The 18,029-nt window shown below is 48.5% G+C and overlaps 1 protein-coding gene across 4 annotated transcripts in view; it reads right to left on the bottom strand.

The window, feature by feature from the left end:
* CFAP65 (cilia and flagella associated protein 65) overlaps positions 1-18,025 on the bottom strand; it is a 36,324-nt gene extending 18,299 nt beyond the window's left edge. For 3 of the 4 annotated variants that reach the window (XR_013929824.1, XM_080397840.1, XM_080397841.1), the window contains exons 1-19: positions 17,730-18,025; positions 17,084-17,158; positions 16,617-16,771; positions 15,824-15,926; positions 14,254-14,420; positions 12,598-12,797; positions 11,792-11,937; positions 10,468-10,690; positions 9,862-10,127; positions 8,495-8,695; positions 7,706-8,068; positions 6,553-6,690; positions 5,385-5,630; positions 4,738-4,962; positions 3,926-4,078; positions 2,830-2,995; positions 2,128-2,256; positions 1,018-1,237; positions 72-200 (exon numbers count right to left, since the gene is read on the bottom strand). Coding sequence is in view for 3 of the 4 variants with exons in the window: in XM_080397840.1 (XP_080253966.1) it covers positions 72-200; positions 1,018-1,237; positions 2,128-2,256; positions 2,830-2,995; positions 3,926-4,078; positions 4,738-4,962; positions 5,385-5,630; positions 6,553-6,690; positions 7,706-8,068; positions 8,495-8,695; positions 9,862-10,127; positions 10,468-10,690; positions 11,792-11,937; positions 12,598-12,797; positions 14,254-14,420; positions 15,824-15,926; positions 16,617-16,771; positions 17,084-17,158; positions 17,730-17,936 (3,512 nt within the window). In the remaining variant the exon portion in view is untranslated. Of the gene's footprint in view, positions 1-71; positions 201-1,017; positions 1,238-2,127; positions 2,257-2,829; positions 2,996-3,925; positions 4,079-4,737; positions 4,963-5,384; positions 5,631-6,552; positions 6,691-7,705; positions 8,069-8,494; positions 8,696-9,861; positions 10,128-10,467; positions 10,691-11,791; positions 11,938-12,597; positions 12,798-14,253; positions 14,421-15,823; positions 15,927-16,616; positions 16,772-17,083; positions 17,159-17,729 lie in introns of those variants that run through there. The other variant, XM_080397842.1, reaches the window with a different exon arrangement.
* Between the last annotated feature and the right edge of the window lie 4 nt (positions 18,026-18,029).

The raw sequence follows: 18,029 nt of genomic DNA, 5'->3' as shown, positions 1-18,029 counted from the left end.
CTCCTGTGAGCACTTCCACACGCCCAGACAGACCCCAGAAAGAAGGCTGAGCTCCAGCAAGCACTGCTTACCACTCCACAGGCACCACACCATTGTTTTCCAGCAGGAGCATCACAAGGGTAGGCTCTGAGCCTATTGGGGCAGCCCCAAAGTTGAAATCCAGCAGGAGAGGAGTGTACACTGGAGGGATCAAGCATGTGCTGGTCACAGGAGAGAAAGAGGAGATTAAATTGAGACATGAGGAAGAGCTGGCAGGGCATGACAGGGGAAAGGGTCATTCCACACCAGCTCTCTTCATTATAATTCTTCTCTGACCTTATGTTCTTGGCCCTTTTGGGAGAAAAGATACTGGAAATTAGGCAGGCCTTTTGATTTTCTCTCAAAAAAAAATCTTTATATATGCCTAATGATGGTGAGTAGCATAAGATAGTCCTGCTTCGCTAAGGTCTCTTTTCAGCTCCCTAGTACAAGGAAGTCACTGACATACTGTAGCAGGTCCAGTGAAGGTCTACCAAGATGGTTGAGCGCTGGACCACACTCCTTACAAAGACCGACTAAGAGACCTGGGTTTGCTCAGTCTTACGAAGCAAGGGCTCAAGGATGGTAACTGCACAAGCTGCAACACAAGATATTCCAATTAGACACTAGGGAAAAAGTTTTTTCCCATGGAAGTGATCAAACACCAGAATCAGGTGCCCAGACAAACTATGGTTTCCTTGTCCTCAGAGATATTCAGCACTGAACTGAACAAGGTTCTGAGCAACCTGATCTAGTCGTCCCTGCTTTGAGCAAGGGGTTAGACCAGTGACTTTTAGAGGTCTATTACCATTAAATTATTCCATGTTTCTGTGGCTCCTTTCTAGGGAGGGTAAGCAGAGAAGCAGAGGTGAGCAACTGCCTGCAGCAGCTAGGATGGAATAACAGAGTGCCACACAGCGGTGCACTACGACACAAGCCAACAGCCACAGCATCTCTGTCCGGCTTGTTCAAAGGAACTGAGCCATGTCCTTATCTCACCTGTGCCTTGTGGGAACTCTGTAGGTGAGCTCGCTGGGAGCTGGGTCTCGCTCCAAGTATTCATTCAGCGTGTCTAAGGAAAAAAGCTTCCAGAGGTGCAACTTGCTGATACCACTGGCACTCCCTGCTGAACAGGCATCTGCGATGCGGAAAGTTGGGTAGACGCCTTTTGCTACAATGCAGCAGAGGGGCTGCTGCTCCTCTTTGGTGCTTGCCAGATCTGTAGGTTGCGAGAGAAAGAAACAACAGAAAGTAGTCAGGCACCATTAAGGGGCAGCTGCCTGGGACAGCAAAACAGAGAGAGGCCCTACTCAGACGAAAGAAAGAACAAACAGGACTTAAACATTGTCTTTTCATTGGCAGCTTCTGAAAACCTCTGAACTACTGACTTCTAGTTGTACTTTGACTTCCACATTTAGAGATCACCAAAAGACTATGAATGTAACCCTTTCCAAGAGCGTATTTACACAGTTCAGTTCTGTACTATGTGAAAAACCCTTTTTAAAATTTAACCCTACAGCCTAGTCATTTTATGAAGCGTCCCTTGTTTTCACATTGAAAAATCATAAATAGTTGTTTATATCTTGTCTTCTCCATGCCATTCATGTGACATTGTCATTCTCCACTTTCCAAGGTGGAAACTCCTTGTATAATTAGTCTTTCTTGTACAAATGCTGTTCCTCAACTCTGAACATCCCTGTTGCCCCCCTCCATGCCTTTTCTAGTTCAACTGCCTTCTTTCTCATACAGGGACCAATTCAGATCTGCAAAAAAGACCCTAGCTGCATAGGACTAGTCGCAGAAAGCTCTCAGAATCTGTTTCAGGACACGTTGTAAAAGGCCATGATCATGCAGAAGAGCAGGGAATCTTGTGACCACAGCAGCAGGAAACTTGGAGCTCTCCCTGTCTGTGTCCTATGGCTTAATCGTACCTAACCCCAAAAGGTGTAGCAAAAGGAGACAGCACATAGGATCTGGCTCTGGTGAATTGCTCACCTCTGGGATTTCTTCAGGCAGGACTCATACACTGGGAACTGTGCAGATCAGCATGTTATGGCACAGTCAACTTGGTTGGGAGGGGATAATTTTCCCAAAATACCCATCTCTCACCTGTGGAGGTACAAATAACGTATTTGATTGACCAGGTGTAATGCAGCCGACGGGTCAGCCTGACTGTTATTTGGACAGAAGCTTTTGACCTTGCAGGGATTGTCCCTCTGGAGTGTTCCAGTGCCAGAGCTGTAGGAGAAAAGAGATAGTATGAGTTCTTGGCATCACTGATGTCACACTACACGTGTTCAGCACACAGCTCCCTAAGCCTACCTGCACTCAAGCCACTGCCACCTCCCCCCACGCCTAATCATTAGGACCAGCTTCAGATGTTGAAGTTGGGATTCCCAGACTACAACTGTAGGCAGCTCACTGGGAGTACCCAGCTTGCCTTTGGCCAGACGAGAACAGGGAAATTCCTCAGAAGGTGTCCTCTAGAAAGGCAGCTAAAGATTGTACTCCACTATTCCTTCCAGGAAGCTCCTTTATTTAACTCACTTCTTTGCTACGAAATCACATCTAATTTCAAGGTCCACACTAGTGTAACTTCAATTGTCAGGCTTTGGGTTATGCTTTTTACACCAAGATAGAAGAGTCACTTGTGTCAAATCCCTAAGCAAAGAAGCAGACATCTAAAGGCACTTAAGAGAATCAATGCAAGCTAGCCGGCAAGCAGCCCAGCCTCCAAGTTCATGCTAGACTGGTTTTGCAGAAAAGAGGAGAAAGCCAAGGCCCCGTCCCATGTTAATTCCCTTACAGTACCTAGTGGATCACTGTGGAGCTCTTTGGTGTCACAAGGCCCAGTGATCAGTTGTTCCACACTGAGGATGTACTCCAGAGAACAGATCCCATCATTTAGCAGTACAATGCTGCAGCTTTGCAGGTCACCAACCTGAACATTCCCAAGATCCAGGTGCTCTTTTTGTGCCTGGAATACAAACCCACCAGGCAAAGGTCACTGCTACACATCGAGCGTAGCAGCTGAGCATAGCCACCACTTCTCTGACCACATGCTGATCCCTTGGCATGCACAGTGCTGTGCAAGGGGCTCCCTACTTTGTATAGGACCTGGCATGCCCTGGGAGATATTGGAACAGGGCTGCAAGGGGCTCAATCCCTCCTCCAAATGCTTCCTCCTACTGTTATTTAGGCTGCTTGATGGGTAGGATGTAGCATATTCAGGTCTGTGAGGACATTAGGTGGCCAGCTGCACTTGGGACAAGACTGAGATATGTCTGCTGATCCCTCCATGACTGCATTAAGAGTCCTCCTCTCCTCTGGCTGGTTGTTATAGTGACTAAATACCTCCAAGACATTACCGCCCATCTGTTCAATGTGATTGACATGGGGCAATGACTTTAAAAGTACTATTTTATTTAGCTCTGGTTCCTTAAGAAACCTGCCTGAAAATGAAGGTGGCCACACAGACCTGCAGATAATAGGAGGAAAGCCAGGTGAGTTTGTGCTGGCTACACCACTTTAACAGTTAGGTCCACTACACTTAAAAATCGGACTGAAAGCTGAACAAATGGAGGAAGAAAGCAGACAGAATGAGAGGAGAGAGCTGGGAGTCCCAAGGAGCCAAATGCCTTGCTCAGTTTGTCTGGAACAGGGGATTTCAGAGTGATCCCAGAGGATTTGGGCAGGTCACGTTTGAACTGGAAGGACATCTACATCACGCTGGTGCTATTAGGCTGCCAGAATCGGTTCTGTTATCTCCACTGAAAGCAACATCTGGGAATTTTGCTGTAAATCCTTATTGGTTGCCTCCAGTACAGATTGTGCAGAAAGTGGAAGCCCAAGACCCTCATCGCACCCTAGTACTCCTACTACTACCCAGTGAGCCCCAGTTCCTTACCCTGATGGTGCCCAGCACCCCCTCTCCAACAATCCGTAAGGCATAATGGACATTTTTGGGAGACACTGGGTCTGGGCTCTGCCTCCTCACAAACACCATAGCTCGCAGCAGATACTTGGTCTCCTTGTCTGGAGTAAAAGTCCATGCCTGAGCCTGAAATCACAAGAGGGAAGAAAAGTGCTCACAGGCGCTCCAGACCAGGGGCAAACCTATACACCGCAACAGCTGCGTTCGATGCACAGCCTCTTCTTCCATTACAGCTAACCTAGTCCTCTACAGACAACTCTGAAGACGCTCTCGCTTCAATCCTCCACCATCCCCGCTTGTGTCAAAGGTTCAAATTGGGAACACACATTCAGATATTCAAAGCCAGGCTGCGGAGATGTGCTAGTCCTCACCACTCTCAAAAAACACTCAGGGAATACAGTAGAAGTTTAGAACCTGAATTTACAAGTGGGAGAACAACATCATAAACCCTTTCATGTTTTCATTTGTCCTCTGTCTTTTAACATCTCCTGGTGCACAACAAAGTTGCTGCTATGTTAGTAGCCAATCCCATCCAGGGTATCATTATCTAGTGCCTGTTTAAGACCCATTTGGCCCTGTGGTCAAGCAGGATGTCATCATGTTTGGGCAAATCCACACTGTAGGATCGCAGATGCTGGCTAGCAAGCCAAGCTAAGACACTGACTGGTATTCTCCAACTTTGGCACTAACAACAAAATGATTGGCAGCCCTCACATTTCTGCTCTAAACACTCCACAGCTGTATTGTAGAGAGGAAAATACAACTTTGGGAGAACCTGAACTTACCATGGCTTCACAGGGCTGGAGGATCCCTGCAGTGGGGCTGACAGACAGGATCTTGCTGTCAGACTGACGGATCTTCCATGTGAAAACCATAGGTAGCCTTGTGCCATTTTTTATGGTATACATTCGTGTAGAGGAGGTTCCTATATAGACAGGCTTGAAGTATAGATTTCCATCACCTTCTAAGAGCAAAAGAAGGGACTCCCCACAACTCTGGAGAGCAATCTCCTGTGGAATTAAGGGAAAAGTAACAGACATTAGCTGGAAGTCTCAGCTGCCTCTAGAGGGATCTTGCCAAGACGTTTCTCCTTCCAAGGGAGAAGCAAGAACAAACTGTGTCTGAAGGAGGAGGGGAAGGACTTAAGGTTGTGCTGTCAAGGAGGGCTCTGAGCACAGTATAGTGCATTCCATGAGATGGAAACCCAAGGATAAAAAGGGGTACAGGATGTCTGGTACCACAAACACCTTCTACCTGAAGTGTTGACCCTGCCTTAAATGTTAAAAATATTCTTTCATTCGTACTTCCAAATGGAAAAATCCAAACTAACCATTAGGAGATACAACAAGGATCACAGCACAAGTCACTGTGAAAAGACAAGACTACAAGGGAACAAATTTTTGCTCACCACCTGCTACTTCCCTCTCCCTACCTTGGTGTATCCAGGACAAGAGTTCAGCTGCAAGGGCAGGACATGCTGCTGCAAGACTGTGTTAACTGGGTGAGTGGAGAGAAAGAAAATTTGGTGGCCTCCTGGAACTACACATCCTGAGCAGGGCTTGACCAAAACAGAGGGACAGGCAGCTTGGTTCACACTGAAGGTTATCAAAGAGGTGCCCGTGTTCAAGAGCAGCATACTGCAGTAGGTATCAGTGTTAGGAGCCACAGGAGGAAATCTCTGGTGGAGACAAGGAAGAAGGGTTGTTTGCATTGGATTTGGAAAACCAGCTTAAAGAAAAAGCTTGCCCTATGTTGAATTCCAGGTTCCTACAACCATTACCCTGAGTCTATGGAGAACTTTGTAACTGCTTCTCTTCAAGGAAAGAAAGGAAATCACTCAAGGGTATACAAGTCATGATCTTTTCCCTTCCCACAGTGTCCTTCATCTTTCATAGGCTCATGGGACCAGTGAAGATCCTTTCTATTACACAATGCTTTACGTTCAGCCAATAAGAAAGCTGCTTGCTGGGGCCTGCAGTCTCTCTCTGCATGGATAGTGACCTCCAGGATTAAGAATTCCAGCAGGCTGGAATTTGCTCCAGCTCATGCATACCAAATACAGCCTGTGTGTCTTGGACTAGTTGGGGAGATTTTCTAAGAGGTTCTCAAGACTATTCTTACTTCCTAGGGTCAGAGCTCACTTTACCTCATAGGAATAATACTTTCTCATGCTACGGAAACAGCAGGAAGAGTTAGGAAAACTTCCACTCTGCCTCACATCCACTTTTCTTCCAAAAGTGTGGATTCTGTATGCTATTGTCCATTTGCCTAAGTGTATGCAGAGTGTTTGAGGCTCCCAGGAGGGGACTAAGCACCCCTGTCAGTACTTATGTCCACTTAAACAGAAAGGAAGGAGATCCCAACAGTTTCCCTTTCAGAGCTAACAAGATGCTTGGTGCAACCTGACACACCGGAGGCTGGGAAGCTAATACAGGAGAAGAAAGAGCATCCTACTTCTGTACCAAAGCAGAAACTTCTGTACCACCACCAGAAACCACCTAAGCCACATCTCAGCATGGTGCAATGGGAGACAAAGTAAAGACTTCAGATGTAAACACTGAGTGCTTCCACAAAGATTCAAATGTTTATCAGTTACCCACCTTGGGGACATCCAGGATGTACTGTGGGATAAAGTGCTCCCGTTCTGCTTCATATGTGTGTGCTCTCAGCCTGACAGTCAGGCACCAGGAGGGACAGATGGTGGCATCCTCCTCAATATTGCTGTAGTGTCTCAGCACCTGCAGGCACACAAGGGACAGGACAGAGAGCATGCAGTAAGAAAGTGGGGCATGGTGACTTCAAGTGCCTGTACCATAACAAGCAGCACTTTGTTTCAATGACATCCCTGGGGCTGAGGCATTTACTTTCTCGGGAAGAAGGGCTGACCAGTGATGGATAAGGAACACGAGTGCTGCTTTCCCAAATAGCTACATTTCAGACCCAAAAGACACTGAGTGACTTTCAAGCAGAAGGACCTATCCAAACTGTTCTGCAAAAGTACAAGAGTCGCCTTAGCGAAGGAGGGTCTATAGACACTCTAGTGCAGTTTGAGATACTTGCAGATGCTGAAGTGGCACTTAACAGTAAGTCACTGAAAATAATCACCTATCCTTTACCTGAGCCTAAGAAACTCCTGACTCTATGGTTACTCCCAGATATCCTCCACACTGGCTTAAAGGGGAAAAAAATGCAAGAAGAATAATCAACAATGTAATGAAGATCTCTCTCACCTACCAGAATGTTTCTGGGTGCTAAAACTCCTGCAATTGCAGCCTTGTGTGACATAAATCCCACATCACATGGGAGAAGTTGCAGTCATATACAGTGCCCTCAGCAGCTTTACTTGTAGACAACCAGACACGAAAAACAAGTTATTGCCCATCACCCAGGCCACAACAACCCCGCTTGTGCAGGCTCCCATCTTCACTAATATCGCAGTACTTAATAATAACTCCTCCTTCACTAAGGTGTACATTACTTCACATTCACTGGGGGTAAGAACAAGTGTAACTGCCTTTATGCATGACCTGTGGCTTGCTTTGCTGATTTATCTTTGCCAGGACGCAGATGAAGGAGAAATTTTGAACCACCAGTGTATCAAAGCAGTGGCCCAAGGAGTTAATAAAGATGCCAGTTAGCCAAATTCAAAAAAAAAGGTTCCATTTTAATTTTAACTTCCTCAGACGCCTTTAGCTTGCAAAAAGTTGCTTGCTAGGCCCTCTCTGGAAACTGGGCTTCATAATTCCTACTAACCTTGTAGAAAGCAAAACCTTCCAGCTCTGCTGCATAGAGACTGTTGAGCTGAGTGGGCTGGAAAAGGACCCAGAAGACTGATGACTTCAAAGGCGGGACGTCACAGATTTCGGGGCTCACTTGGAAGGCACTGCCATGGCTTGGAGTCCAGGCAACTGTGATATTTCCTTTGGTGTGGTTGGTAACACGGAGAGGAAGTGGTTCTGCCTTGTGAAGTGGCACACAGCAACCAAAATCATACTCCCTGGGGCTGACACTAACGTGAGGGGGAAACAAGGCCTGGTCACTGCTTACACCATCGTAGAAATATTCAGTCATGGAGTTGGCTTCAAAATATTCCTTGGGAGGCTTGTCCTGAGGGATCTATGGGATGGAAACATCTCAGTATGAGCAGGGGAAGTGTGCCTGTGGGAGACACCAGGCACTACAGTCCTGATTGCCTTCATGAGCAAGAGGGTGCACAAGGTGCACTTCAGTAACAGTTCCCAGGACAGTTCAAAGTCTAGGCTTCAAGGAAGCTCCTGTTTGTAAGCCAGTCCTGAATCTGAAACTACACAAAGCAAAAGATGACCCCATGCTTGACAGAAAGTAGCTTAGTGGCTGAGCTTGGGTAAGACTCAACTGACAAAGATAGTATTGGTGTGTGGCGGGAACATTAACAGCAGAGATACTAAAGAGATCAGTCTGGCACCTGCAAGTCCCAGATCTATCTGGCCTGTGTAAGAGAGGCCCAACATCTACAGAGAACAACACGGGAGTATCTTAGATGAAAGGGAGGGCATCTCATACCTCAGGGGGCAGCATGAGGGCCCCCTTTTCATCCATCTGCAGCTTCCCATCCCTCAGCATCACACTCAGGATATCAGGGGGGTAGAAGGTCAGTCCCCTCACCATGTTGGTTCGGTACCAGGAGAGGTGTCTTGCCTGAAGGATGGCTGGCTTAGCTGTGTCTGAATGGCAGGTACCAAAAAAGTCCACATACATGGGTTCCTGGGAAAACACCAGAAGGAGTAATAAGAAATAAACTAGGAGTTACAACATCCTAGTATCTCACTTCCAAAACCATGTCTGGGAAAGGTTTAGCATCTGCAGTTCTAGACTGCCATTTAGTTTATGTCTTGCTGTGGCCCAAGAATGTTCTTGAAACTGGAATAAAAACTGAAGGCACTCAGTGCACAGCTGTGCAGCTAAATTTATCTTAGAGACCTAAATGGAAAGGAGCCACTGAGGATGCACCCCACCCTACCCACAGGCATTACTGACTGTTGACATCAGCCCTCTACTGCTCATAGGAACCTGCACCATGGGGATTCTGCTCCACAGGAGCCTGGGTCCTGCACTTGGATTGCAACCCCATGCAATGCTACAAGCTTGGGGAAGAGTGTTTGGACAGCTGCCTGGCAAAAAAGGACCTGGGGGTGTTGGTCGACAGCTGTCTGAATATGAGCCAGCAGTGGGCGCAGGTGGCCCAGGAGGCCAACAGCATCCTGACTTGTTTCAGAAAGCATGTGGCCAGCAGGACAAGGGAAGTGATTGTCCCCCGTACCTGGCACCAGTGAGGCCACAGCTCAAATATTGTGTTGGGGTTTGAGCCCCTTGCTACAGGAAAAACAGTGAAGTGAAGCTGGTGAAGGATCTAGAGAGCAAGTCTTACAAGGAGCGGCTGAGAGAACTGGAGTTGTTTAGCCTGAAGTGGGAGAAGGCTCAGGAGGGACCTTATTGCTCTCTACAGCTACCTGAAAGGAGGTTGTAGCAAGGTGGGTGTCAGTTTCTTCTCTCAAGTAATAATCAACAGGATGAGATATATTAGTTATTGGATATTAGGAAAAATTCCTTCATTGAAAGGGTGGTCAAGCGTTAGAACAGGCTGCCCAGGGAAGGGGTTGAGTCACCATCCCTGGAAGTATTGAAAAGATGTGTAGTTGTGGCACTTAGGGAAATGGTTTAGTGGTGGACTTGGCAGTGCTAGGTTAATGGTTGGACTCAATGATCTCAAAGGTTCTTTCCAATGTAAATGATTCTATGATAAGTAACAACGGCAATGCAGTGGGAAGAGATTTCCAAGGGCTACTAAGAGAGAGGCCAGCCCTGGTGGGTTACACTGGAAGATCCCTCTGAGCTATTACAGTGATAAACCCACCCTTTGCCTTTCATACCTGATGGTGGACAAGGCACACCACTCTGCGGTGATAGCTGATGGGGTGAGTAGGTCGAAAGGTCACCTTCAGTGCTAGTGTTGTTGTGCCCTCCAAGACTCCACAGGGGCGATCCAAGGAGAAGACACTCCCTCTGCCATCAATATCAAACTGGTAATAGGCTGGGACATTTGAGGTGTTGCTGATTTTCAACATCTGCACCAAATTTTGCCCAAGATTGATCCAGTCGAAGTCCACAGAATGCTGATGCAGGGACACCAAAGGACCTAGCACAACAACATGCAAAACAAGATCCTGGACCTGTCATAGCTGTCAACACATCATAAGCCACTGCTGCACTTAACTGATCTTCCCAAACTGGAATCACCTCATCAGCAAACCCACCAGTCCTAGCAAACTGCTGGACAGTCACTTCCAACAGTCTCACATCTGCCTCAAACAAGTATAAGCCTTGAACGGTGCACCAGGGACAGCCTGGGTCCCCACAGAAGGTAAGTCTATGACTGATGACTGTGGCAACCCCTAGTCCTTCCTCAAGCACTAGCCCTTCCCCTGCAGTGATAAGAAGAAGATGGGGAGAAACTGGGAAGGCTTTCACTCTGGTACCTTTACATGAGCCAACCACCTTCAGCACAGTCTGCAGGAGGCATCCAGCAGATAGGATAGTGAAATAGTCAGTATTGTGCTCTCCTGCTGTCTGAGGCTGAAATCGTATGCACAAGACCAACTTCCCTCTGGCAGGGACAACACCATGGGACACATCACAGGAGAAAACATGATCTTGAAGCAGAGGATCTTTTGCTCTTTCTATCCTAAATGGTGCATCAACCTGCAAGCAGAAAAGGAATAGGTTAACAAGGAGCCAACAGGAGCCAGGATGGCTCTGAATGCAGGACACTAATTGGTGAAGAACTGCAGTTTTCAGCTGAGTTGACCACCACCACAAACACCAAGACTACTGCAGCCCAGCACAGAAATGCTGTGCAACCTTCTGCAGCCCTGTCCTGCTGGAGCGCTGCTGGCAGCAAGTTCCCACAATATGCTCAGAAGCCAGTGGGCTGCAGCAAAATGTCCTGGTGACCTCTGGGGTTGGAATGCCCCTCCTGGTAGCAGGGAGGATGGCTCAAGGTGTCCCAAAGGGCCAACATAGCCTAAGTGACTGCTGAGACCAGGGGGACAGGCAGGCAGATAACTTATTTCCCTCCATCCACAGTTCCACCTTGTCTGGGGATCTTTTTCAAAAAACAAGACTGGCACCCCAAAGCCTCCCTCAAGTCCCTAAAAAAAGGTCCTGATCCTTGCCTGGGGATGCCGAGCACCATTGCAGTGTGAGTAACAGTACAATAAATTAGTAGGTCTTTGCCACTCCCAAGTTGCAGAGCCTGTGGAGGAGTCAGCACTGCTGTCGCCCATGTCAGCAGTCTCTGAATACATTCATCTTTTAACAGGCTGGGAGGGGCTGAGCTGGCACAGAGAACAAGGTGCTCAAATGCAGCCTGCCTGACACTGAGAGAAGTCACCAGGTTGAAGTCCACTGAGGAAAGAAGAAGATCCATCAGCTGCCTGGGACACACTCATGCCAAGTTGAGATTGCCACAGCTGCCCCACAGAACTGATGGGCTTGTCCAGGGTGAGCAGAAGAGCTGCAGGATATGAAGGACAACACTGGCTTCCTGATCTGGACCAAGCACAGTAGGAAGCAGGAGGGAACTGCCACCCTGTGCTGCAAACGGATGAGTTGCTAGCACTGTAGCTGGAAGGCAAGGGTCAATGGCCTGGTTGGTAGGAGAAGGCTCATCACATTCCCTGTTTTATTCACATTCCCTCTTGGCTTATTTTCACAGCATCAAGGGAGATACTCAAGACCACATATGCCAGGGAAACATGCCAGCATGCCAGCTTCTCACAAGTACTCTCCCTCTCCACATACCACAGACATGTTGAAGATTTCTACACACTTCTCCACAGTTGTCCCCACTGGCACTGATCCAAAGCACAGCACATCTTGAAACTTTCCAGGCTGCACACCTTCATATTCTTCCCCTGTCACACTCACCCGCAGGTAGGGGTATTTGGCTGTTAAAGGGAATAATATACTGGGTCAAGAAAGAGAGGTGGAATGTCCATCCTTGGTATATTCAACACACAACTGGACAAGCCTCTAAAGAACCTCAGCTGGCCCTGCTTTGAACCATATAAGCTCCCCTCCAGCCCTAATTTACTAAATTCAGAGTCACATCTTCTGTCAGTGGCCATACAACAAGGCACTTCAGGCAAGGACTTGCTAATGAAACCCTTGCTTATTCTAGCTTGCATCCAGAAAGCTTTAGAAATTTCCTTCCGGCTCTCTGTCTAGCAGGGACAGACAGGAGAGACTGAATACAGACAGTATCAGGAGTTTCTGGAGGTTTTTGCATTGTGCCAATGAACTTCTCTCATTTCTTCCCCTTGGTCAGCTTAAGCAGGCTCCAGAAATGCTGGTTTGGCCAAAGGACGCCACTGGACTGGATATATTGGACCCTGTGTCTCTTCAGATCACACTTCCAAAATGGCAAAAGTACATTAGAGATTTTCACAGGCCACTTTCAAACTATGGGCTTCACTTGCTCATCAGTGGGTTGAGCCCACTGTGGCACGGCCTCAGAGCACAGCACTTTCATGTATCCCTGTGGAATGCTATTCCACAGTTAGGGATGATACACACTTCTTTGAGTGTTAAATGCAAGAAAGGCTCACCCAGGGCTTTTAGCTGGATAGTCCTCTTTCGTTTCTCTTCACCTCCAAACCAGCATGTTGCTGCCACATCATACACCACAGCCGCCTTGGGTTGGAAGACCACTTTGACCATGCACTCAGCACCTGGGTTCAGCACGCCACGGTCAGGAACCATGTGGAAAGGGCTTGGTGTCTCCCAGGCAAACACAGTAACAAGATCACTAGGAAATGGAGATATGTTTTTAAGTAGATGAATGGATCCTTGGCTGCCTGTGCAATTCACACATAGGATGGACCTTTCCCAATGGGTTTTTCAGTTAGGATGTGAAGCAACCAATGTTGAATGGCAGAATCCCAAATGCATCTGGCCAAATATGTGATGCTGGGAGGAAATTTGTCTCTAGGCTCTGCAAACACTCCACACTAATGAAATTTAGTTGTTACATCTAAGAACTTTATTAATGGCCATAAAATGTCTCAGCTTCATCATGTGATAGCAAACAAATCAGCTCCAGAATGAAGTATTTGCTTTTCCTGTATCTAAATTTGCTGCTACTTAATTCCAAATGAACGTTTGTTCCTTTTATATGCCCAGGTGAGAAGAGAGAACTGAGCTGTTTTCCTAATGCTTCATTCAACTCTCCAGAACTCCCTTTGCTTGTTTGATTTGTGCAAAGAACATGACATACCTTTTATAGCTTTTTATATTTTATTGATTCCAAGCTGTGTGTTACTTACCATCCATATCCTCCACTACCCTGGACCTCTTAGTCAGCACAAATGATTTCTTTAAGGGGAGAATAAATCACCTGAATTGGTTTCTGACTGATACCTTGCTCTGCTGAAAGTATACGTGCCCTCTGTCCTTTCCACCCTCCTCCTACATGAGCTGACTGCTTTGGGAAGCACAGGCCATTTTCCAGCTAGTAAAGGTTATTTTGCTCTCACCATGAATAGTTAGAAGTAAACCTCCTCCTTGCCTGGGAATTTCATCACTGCACTCCTTTCTACAATACTACCTGAAGTACTGCCCTTCCCTCATTACAATAACAGTCTGTGGTAACTGGGAGCATCTTCGCTCCTAAATGACAAGTCCAAGACACAAAATACTGCCACTGCTTTGGGCAGCTCCATGAACCTAAAAGCAGGCACTGGAGAGACTCTCTGACTTCTGTATTGCCTGCCTTCAGATCAAAAAGTTCAGCTTGAGCACCAGCAACTCCACTGCCACCCCCATGGTATTCCTGTGCTGAGGGAAGACATGTCGCAACATAGAAAGACTAAAATTTTTCCAGCAAGTAGCTCATCACTCCTTGCTCATGCTGGGCAGGCTGCCTTTGATTTACTAGAAGCCTAGACCTCTCCTGCGAATGTGGGATGTTCTCAGTGGGACAGCATGCTGGTCCCCATCTAGTTTCCACACAAGAACGGTTCTCAGTGTATCCTGGAAACAGACAAATGTGAGGTGTCAGGATGTGCCCACAGTGAGATCTGACCCACACTACCATTTCTGCTGCCTTTTCAGCCATGACCTCAGAGGAGGCAGAGGTCTGCTGCCTGTTAAGGCAGCCAGTAGATCCAATAACTGGAATGAGCTGCATTCATTGGAGAGTCCAAGAAGGTAGCAAAATACCTGACAAAACAGAAAGACAGTTCGCCCAGCCATGTCCCACTCACCCAACATTGCGCACAGGGAATGTTGTCTCTGTAACGTTGTGGACAGCACAGATAGGCAGCTGGACAGCAGCTGGGAAGAACAGACAGGGGCGTGGAAGCGTAGCACGCAAGGTGACAGAGAACTCACCCTCAGCCTTTTTAAAGCAGATGCTGTCTTCATATTCCCTCTGCACAGAAAAGCAAGGGGAGACAGCAGTTAGACAGGCTGCATCTTGCAGGTACTGCAGTTCTACCCACAGACATCCATCACCTTCACCACGGTGAGAATATTGGGGAAAAAAAACCAGGGGAGGCCTCTGTGCAGTCCAGAAAGCATATGAAGCACTTTGAAAAGGCAGCCAATGAGGGAAGTACTCAGGCATACTCCTCACTCTGACAGGGAACACACAAACACCCTCAGAGCGAGCAATTGAAGACCACATTTGTTTCACCTCATTTGTTTCAATGCAGATGGATTTCTTTCAGTGTTTCCAAGATCCCAATTCAGCTAAACTGAAGCATGTACAGCCTTTCCTGGGGCTCCATGAGCACAGAAATATCAGTCTTTAAGTGCTTTGTCAGCTAGAGACCTAAGCAGATAACGCACAACTTAACAATGCAGTGTTGACAGCACTGTGTATAAATAGCCCCAGGACTTCTGCTAACCAGCTAAGATAGAAGGAATTGCAAGATACGTCTTCCGTGCTCCCCAATCATCACCTCTCCTGAGTACCATTTATACAGGTAAGGAGAGACCTTGGGCACTGCAACACAGTCCTTGCTCTCTCTAAGAAAGTAAGCCTCCTGCTCTAGCGATTGATGTGGTGCAGACAAACGGTTCTCTGAAAATGGAACAAGGCCAGCAGCTTATTTCATAAAGGGAACAGTGAACAGTCATCAGAAAATCATGATACTAAGAGTGCAGGGTACTGGGAATCCACCCAGTGATCACACTCTATGGCTAGCACTGAGATTCACATGGAAGACATACAGCTGTGGACAAGAGCTAGAGATCAACACTCAGAGCCAAGACACACACAAGCTGAAAACTCAAGAAAAGGGTCTGGGTAAAAAGGGGCTGTTAAAAATAAAGCTTGAAGCAACCCACCCCATCCAAAAGAAGGGAGGCTCTTGACATAAATATAGAAAAATCAGTAGCCCTTTAATATACAGGCTTTTGGGTCTCCTGTAAGAAAGCAGAGAACACAAGTCCCTCAACTCAAGGTTCTGCATTAAAACCACCCAGCTGAGGTTCCCTGGGATCAAACGAGGTATGGATAGTTCAAGCACTTTATCTTACTGATTTCATGGCCAGAAGCAGCACATGAAAAACTGGGAATACTTTTTGTGAGGATCGCTCTCCTAACTGCTGGCAAATTCTGAAGAGAGGCCAGGGGTTAGGGCTCCCTCAGGTGATGAATATGCGGGGAGAGCAGGAAGGTCACGCTGCCCAGTATTTCTATGCTAGAACCTTTCCTAAAGACCGATACATTCAGGTGAATGAAGACAAATCAGAAAGGACAAGAGAGTCAGAGGCCCACTGCCCCTCTGGAAGCCAGCCTGAGCACTGAGAGAGATGTTGCCACTTTACCTTTTCAGTCGGCCGGAAAACGATGGGCAGAGTTAAAGACATACCAGGGCTCAGGGTAATCGGCTGTGGAAAAACAGTGAAGAAGAATCGCGTGGAAGGACATCTAGATAATGAAATCAAAACAAGAGATTTTGTCTGAGCGCATACAGCTGTTAAGTCAGACAGCAGAACAGAGAATAAAGAATCAAAACCTCCAGACCCCACAACTAGAAGGGCTTTACACACCTGACCCCAAGGGTATCTTTGTAGCAAATCAGCAGAAACAGGGGCAGAACCCAGGTGTCCTGGAAACCCATTCCCAGCTCTAAATACCTACCCCTTCCTTGAACAATATTTTACATTCCCAGGCCATGCAGCATGGGCAAAACACATATTTGAGTTTCAGAGCAGGGAGGGTCATCGGGAGTGCTGGAGTGGCTCAACATCCAGTGGGACTCCCGGGACCAATGGTTTTAGGACACACTAGTGACTGGCTGGCATACATCCACAATTAAAATCTCACTAGACTGGAAATGCCTCACAGACAGAAGTATCAGCAAAACAGAATTTAAAAAAAAAAAAAAAAGGCATTTCATTTAAAATATTCCTGCCAGGATCAAGGGCTGTGCTTCTGAATTAGCAGGTTTCTGTCCTGCTACGTAAGTGTTCATGTGCTGTCTATAGCACAATGACCAAGGAGAGAGGGGACAGATGAACCCAAGAAAAGGTGCTAATGTGACTGATACAGCAGAGATGGGATGATAATGCAGCGAGAGCATGAGGAGTACGAAGGAGAAACAAACTCCCCACGCACCTGTAGCTCAGCTTCTGGGTTTTCTCATGAATGTTTTTCAAGATCAGGTGTTTGATCGTCTCTTTTCCAAGCTCCCAGCCATGCCACCTGAGTGTTTCGGCCACCTCGATGCCCCAGAATATGCCTTTCTTCTTCTTTGCCTTTCTTGCAGAAAGCTTAAGGAGTTGCAACAGAGACATTAGCAGTTTGGGAGGGAGGAGAAATCACTCAACAGCTGTTTCACTAGCTAGAGGTTTGACTCCAGCAAAGGACAGGAGGAGCCACCCTGCGGCAAAGCTCTAAGAGTCACCAAAAGCCCTGTTCCAGGAGTCCAGAGGGGACGCCTCCTGGCCACAGCCCAAACAACAGATACTAAAGGATGTCATGAACGAGGGGAGCAAAGGCTAAAGGGTTTTTTTGTTTTCCTTCTCTCCCTGCCTTGCCAGTAATCCACCCACGATAACTGCACGCTTCGCTCCTCCACTCACCTTCCTGATGCAGCCACAGCGCAGCTTCCGAAAAGAGTCAGAGTTTTGGGGCTCGCCATGCACCTGAGCGAGCATCTGCAAAACAAGAGGGAAAAGTCCTCACGCACGCTGCTCCTGCACCTAGGCAGCCTTTGCTGCCAGGACCTGGGCTCCCCAGAAGCCCAACGGCCCCTCCTCGGGCTCAGGGCCGCACACCTCCCCGCAGGGGCTGCGGTGTCCCCGTTCGGGACCCCATCTTGCCAGCGGAGTCCAGCCCTCCCCACAGCCCCTGCTGTCCCCAGACTGCTGCAGCCCCACACCGCAGCTCCTTGGCACAGGCCGTGACCCCCACCTCCCTCACAGCTCAGCCCCGCGTGGCAGAGCTCTCCTTGGGCCTCTACTGCAAAGCCCTGCCCTGCCCCAGCCCCCTACAGACCCACAGAGCCCAGTATAGCAAGGCTCTGCTCTATAGCCTCGCCCGGCCCCTCAAACCCTATACAGACGACTGTGGTACGGCCCTGTTCCCTACAGCAAGAGCCTGCCCAGCTCCTTCGCAACCCGGCCCGGGCCCCGGAGCAGGGCCTGGGCCCTGAGCCCCGGGCCCCCAGGGCACCCGCCGCCAGCCCGGCTCACTGTAGCACAGCCCGGCCCCGGGAGCCCGGGCCACCTCGGGTGCCGCCGGTCCCGGCCTCTCAGCGCCACCAGGCGCCGGCCCGTGTTGCCATGGGGACCGGACACCGCCGCGTCCCCCCGAGCAACGACGGCGGCCGCCTCGGGTCAATCCGCGCGGGGCGCTGCCGGGGCGGCCGCCAGGGGGCAGCAGAGGGACGCGCAGAACAGGGGAGGGAGGGGACGGGCGGGAGGGGGCAGCCATGGGGCGGGAGCGCAGGGGCAGCTGGAGGGGTGCAGGGGGGGGCAGCAAGGAGTGCAGGGGCAGATGGGGGCCGGGGGGAGAAGGGGGAGCTGA

This window comes from Falco punctatus, assembly GCF_963210335.1.
Source record: "Falco punctatus genome assembly, chromosome: 8".
Lineage (NCBI taxonomy): Eukaryota > Metazoa > Chordata > Aves > Falconiformes > Falconidae > Falco > Falco punctatus.
The sequence above is the reverse complement of the archived record's forward strand: the minus strand, read 5'-3'. Positions and strand labels throughout refer to the sequence as shown.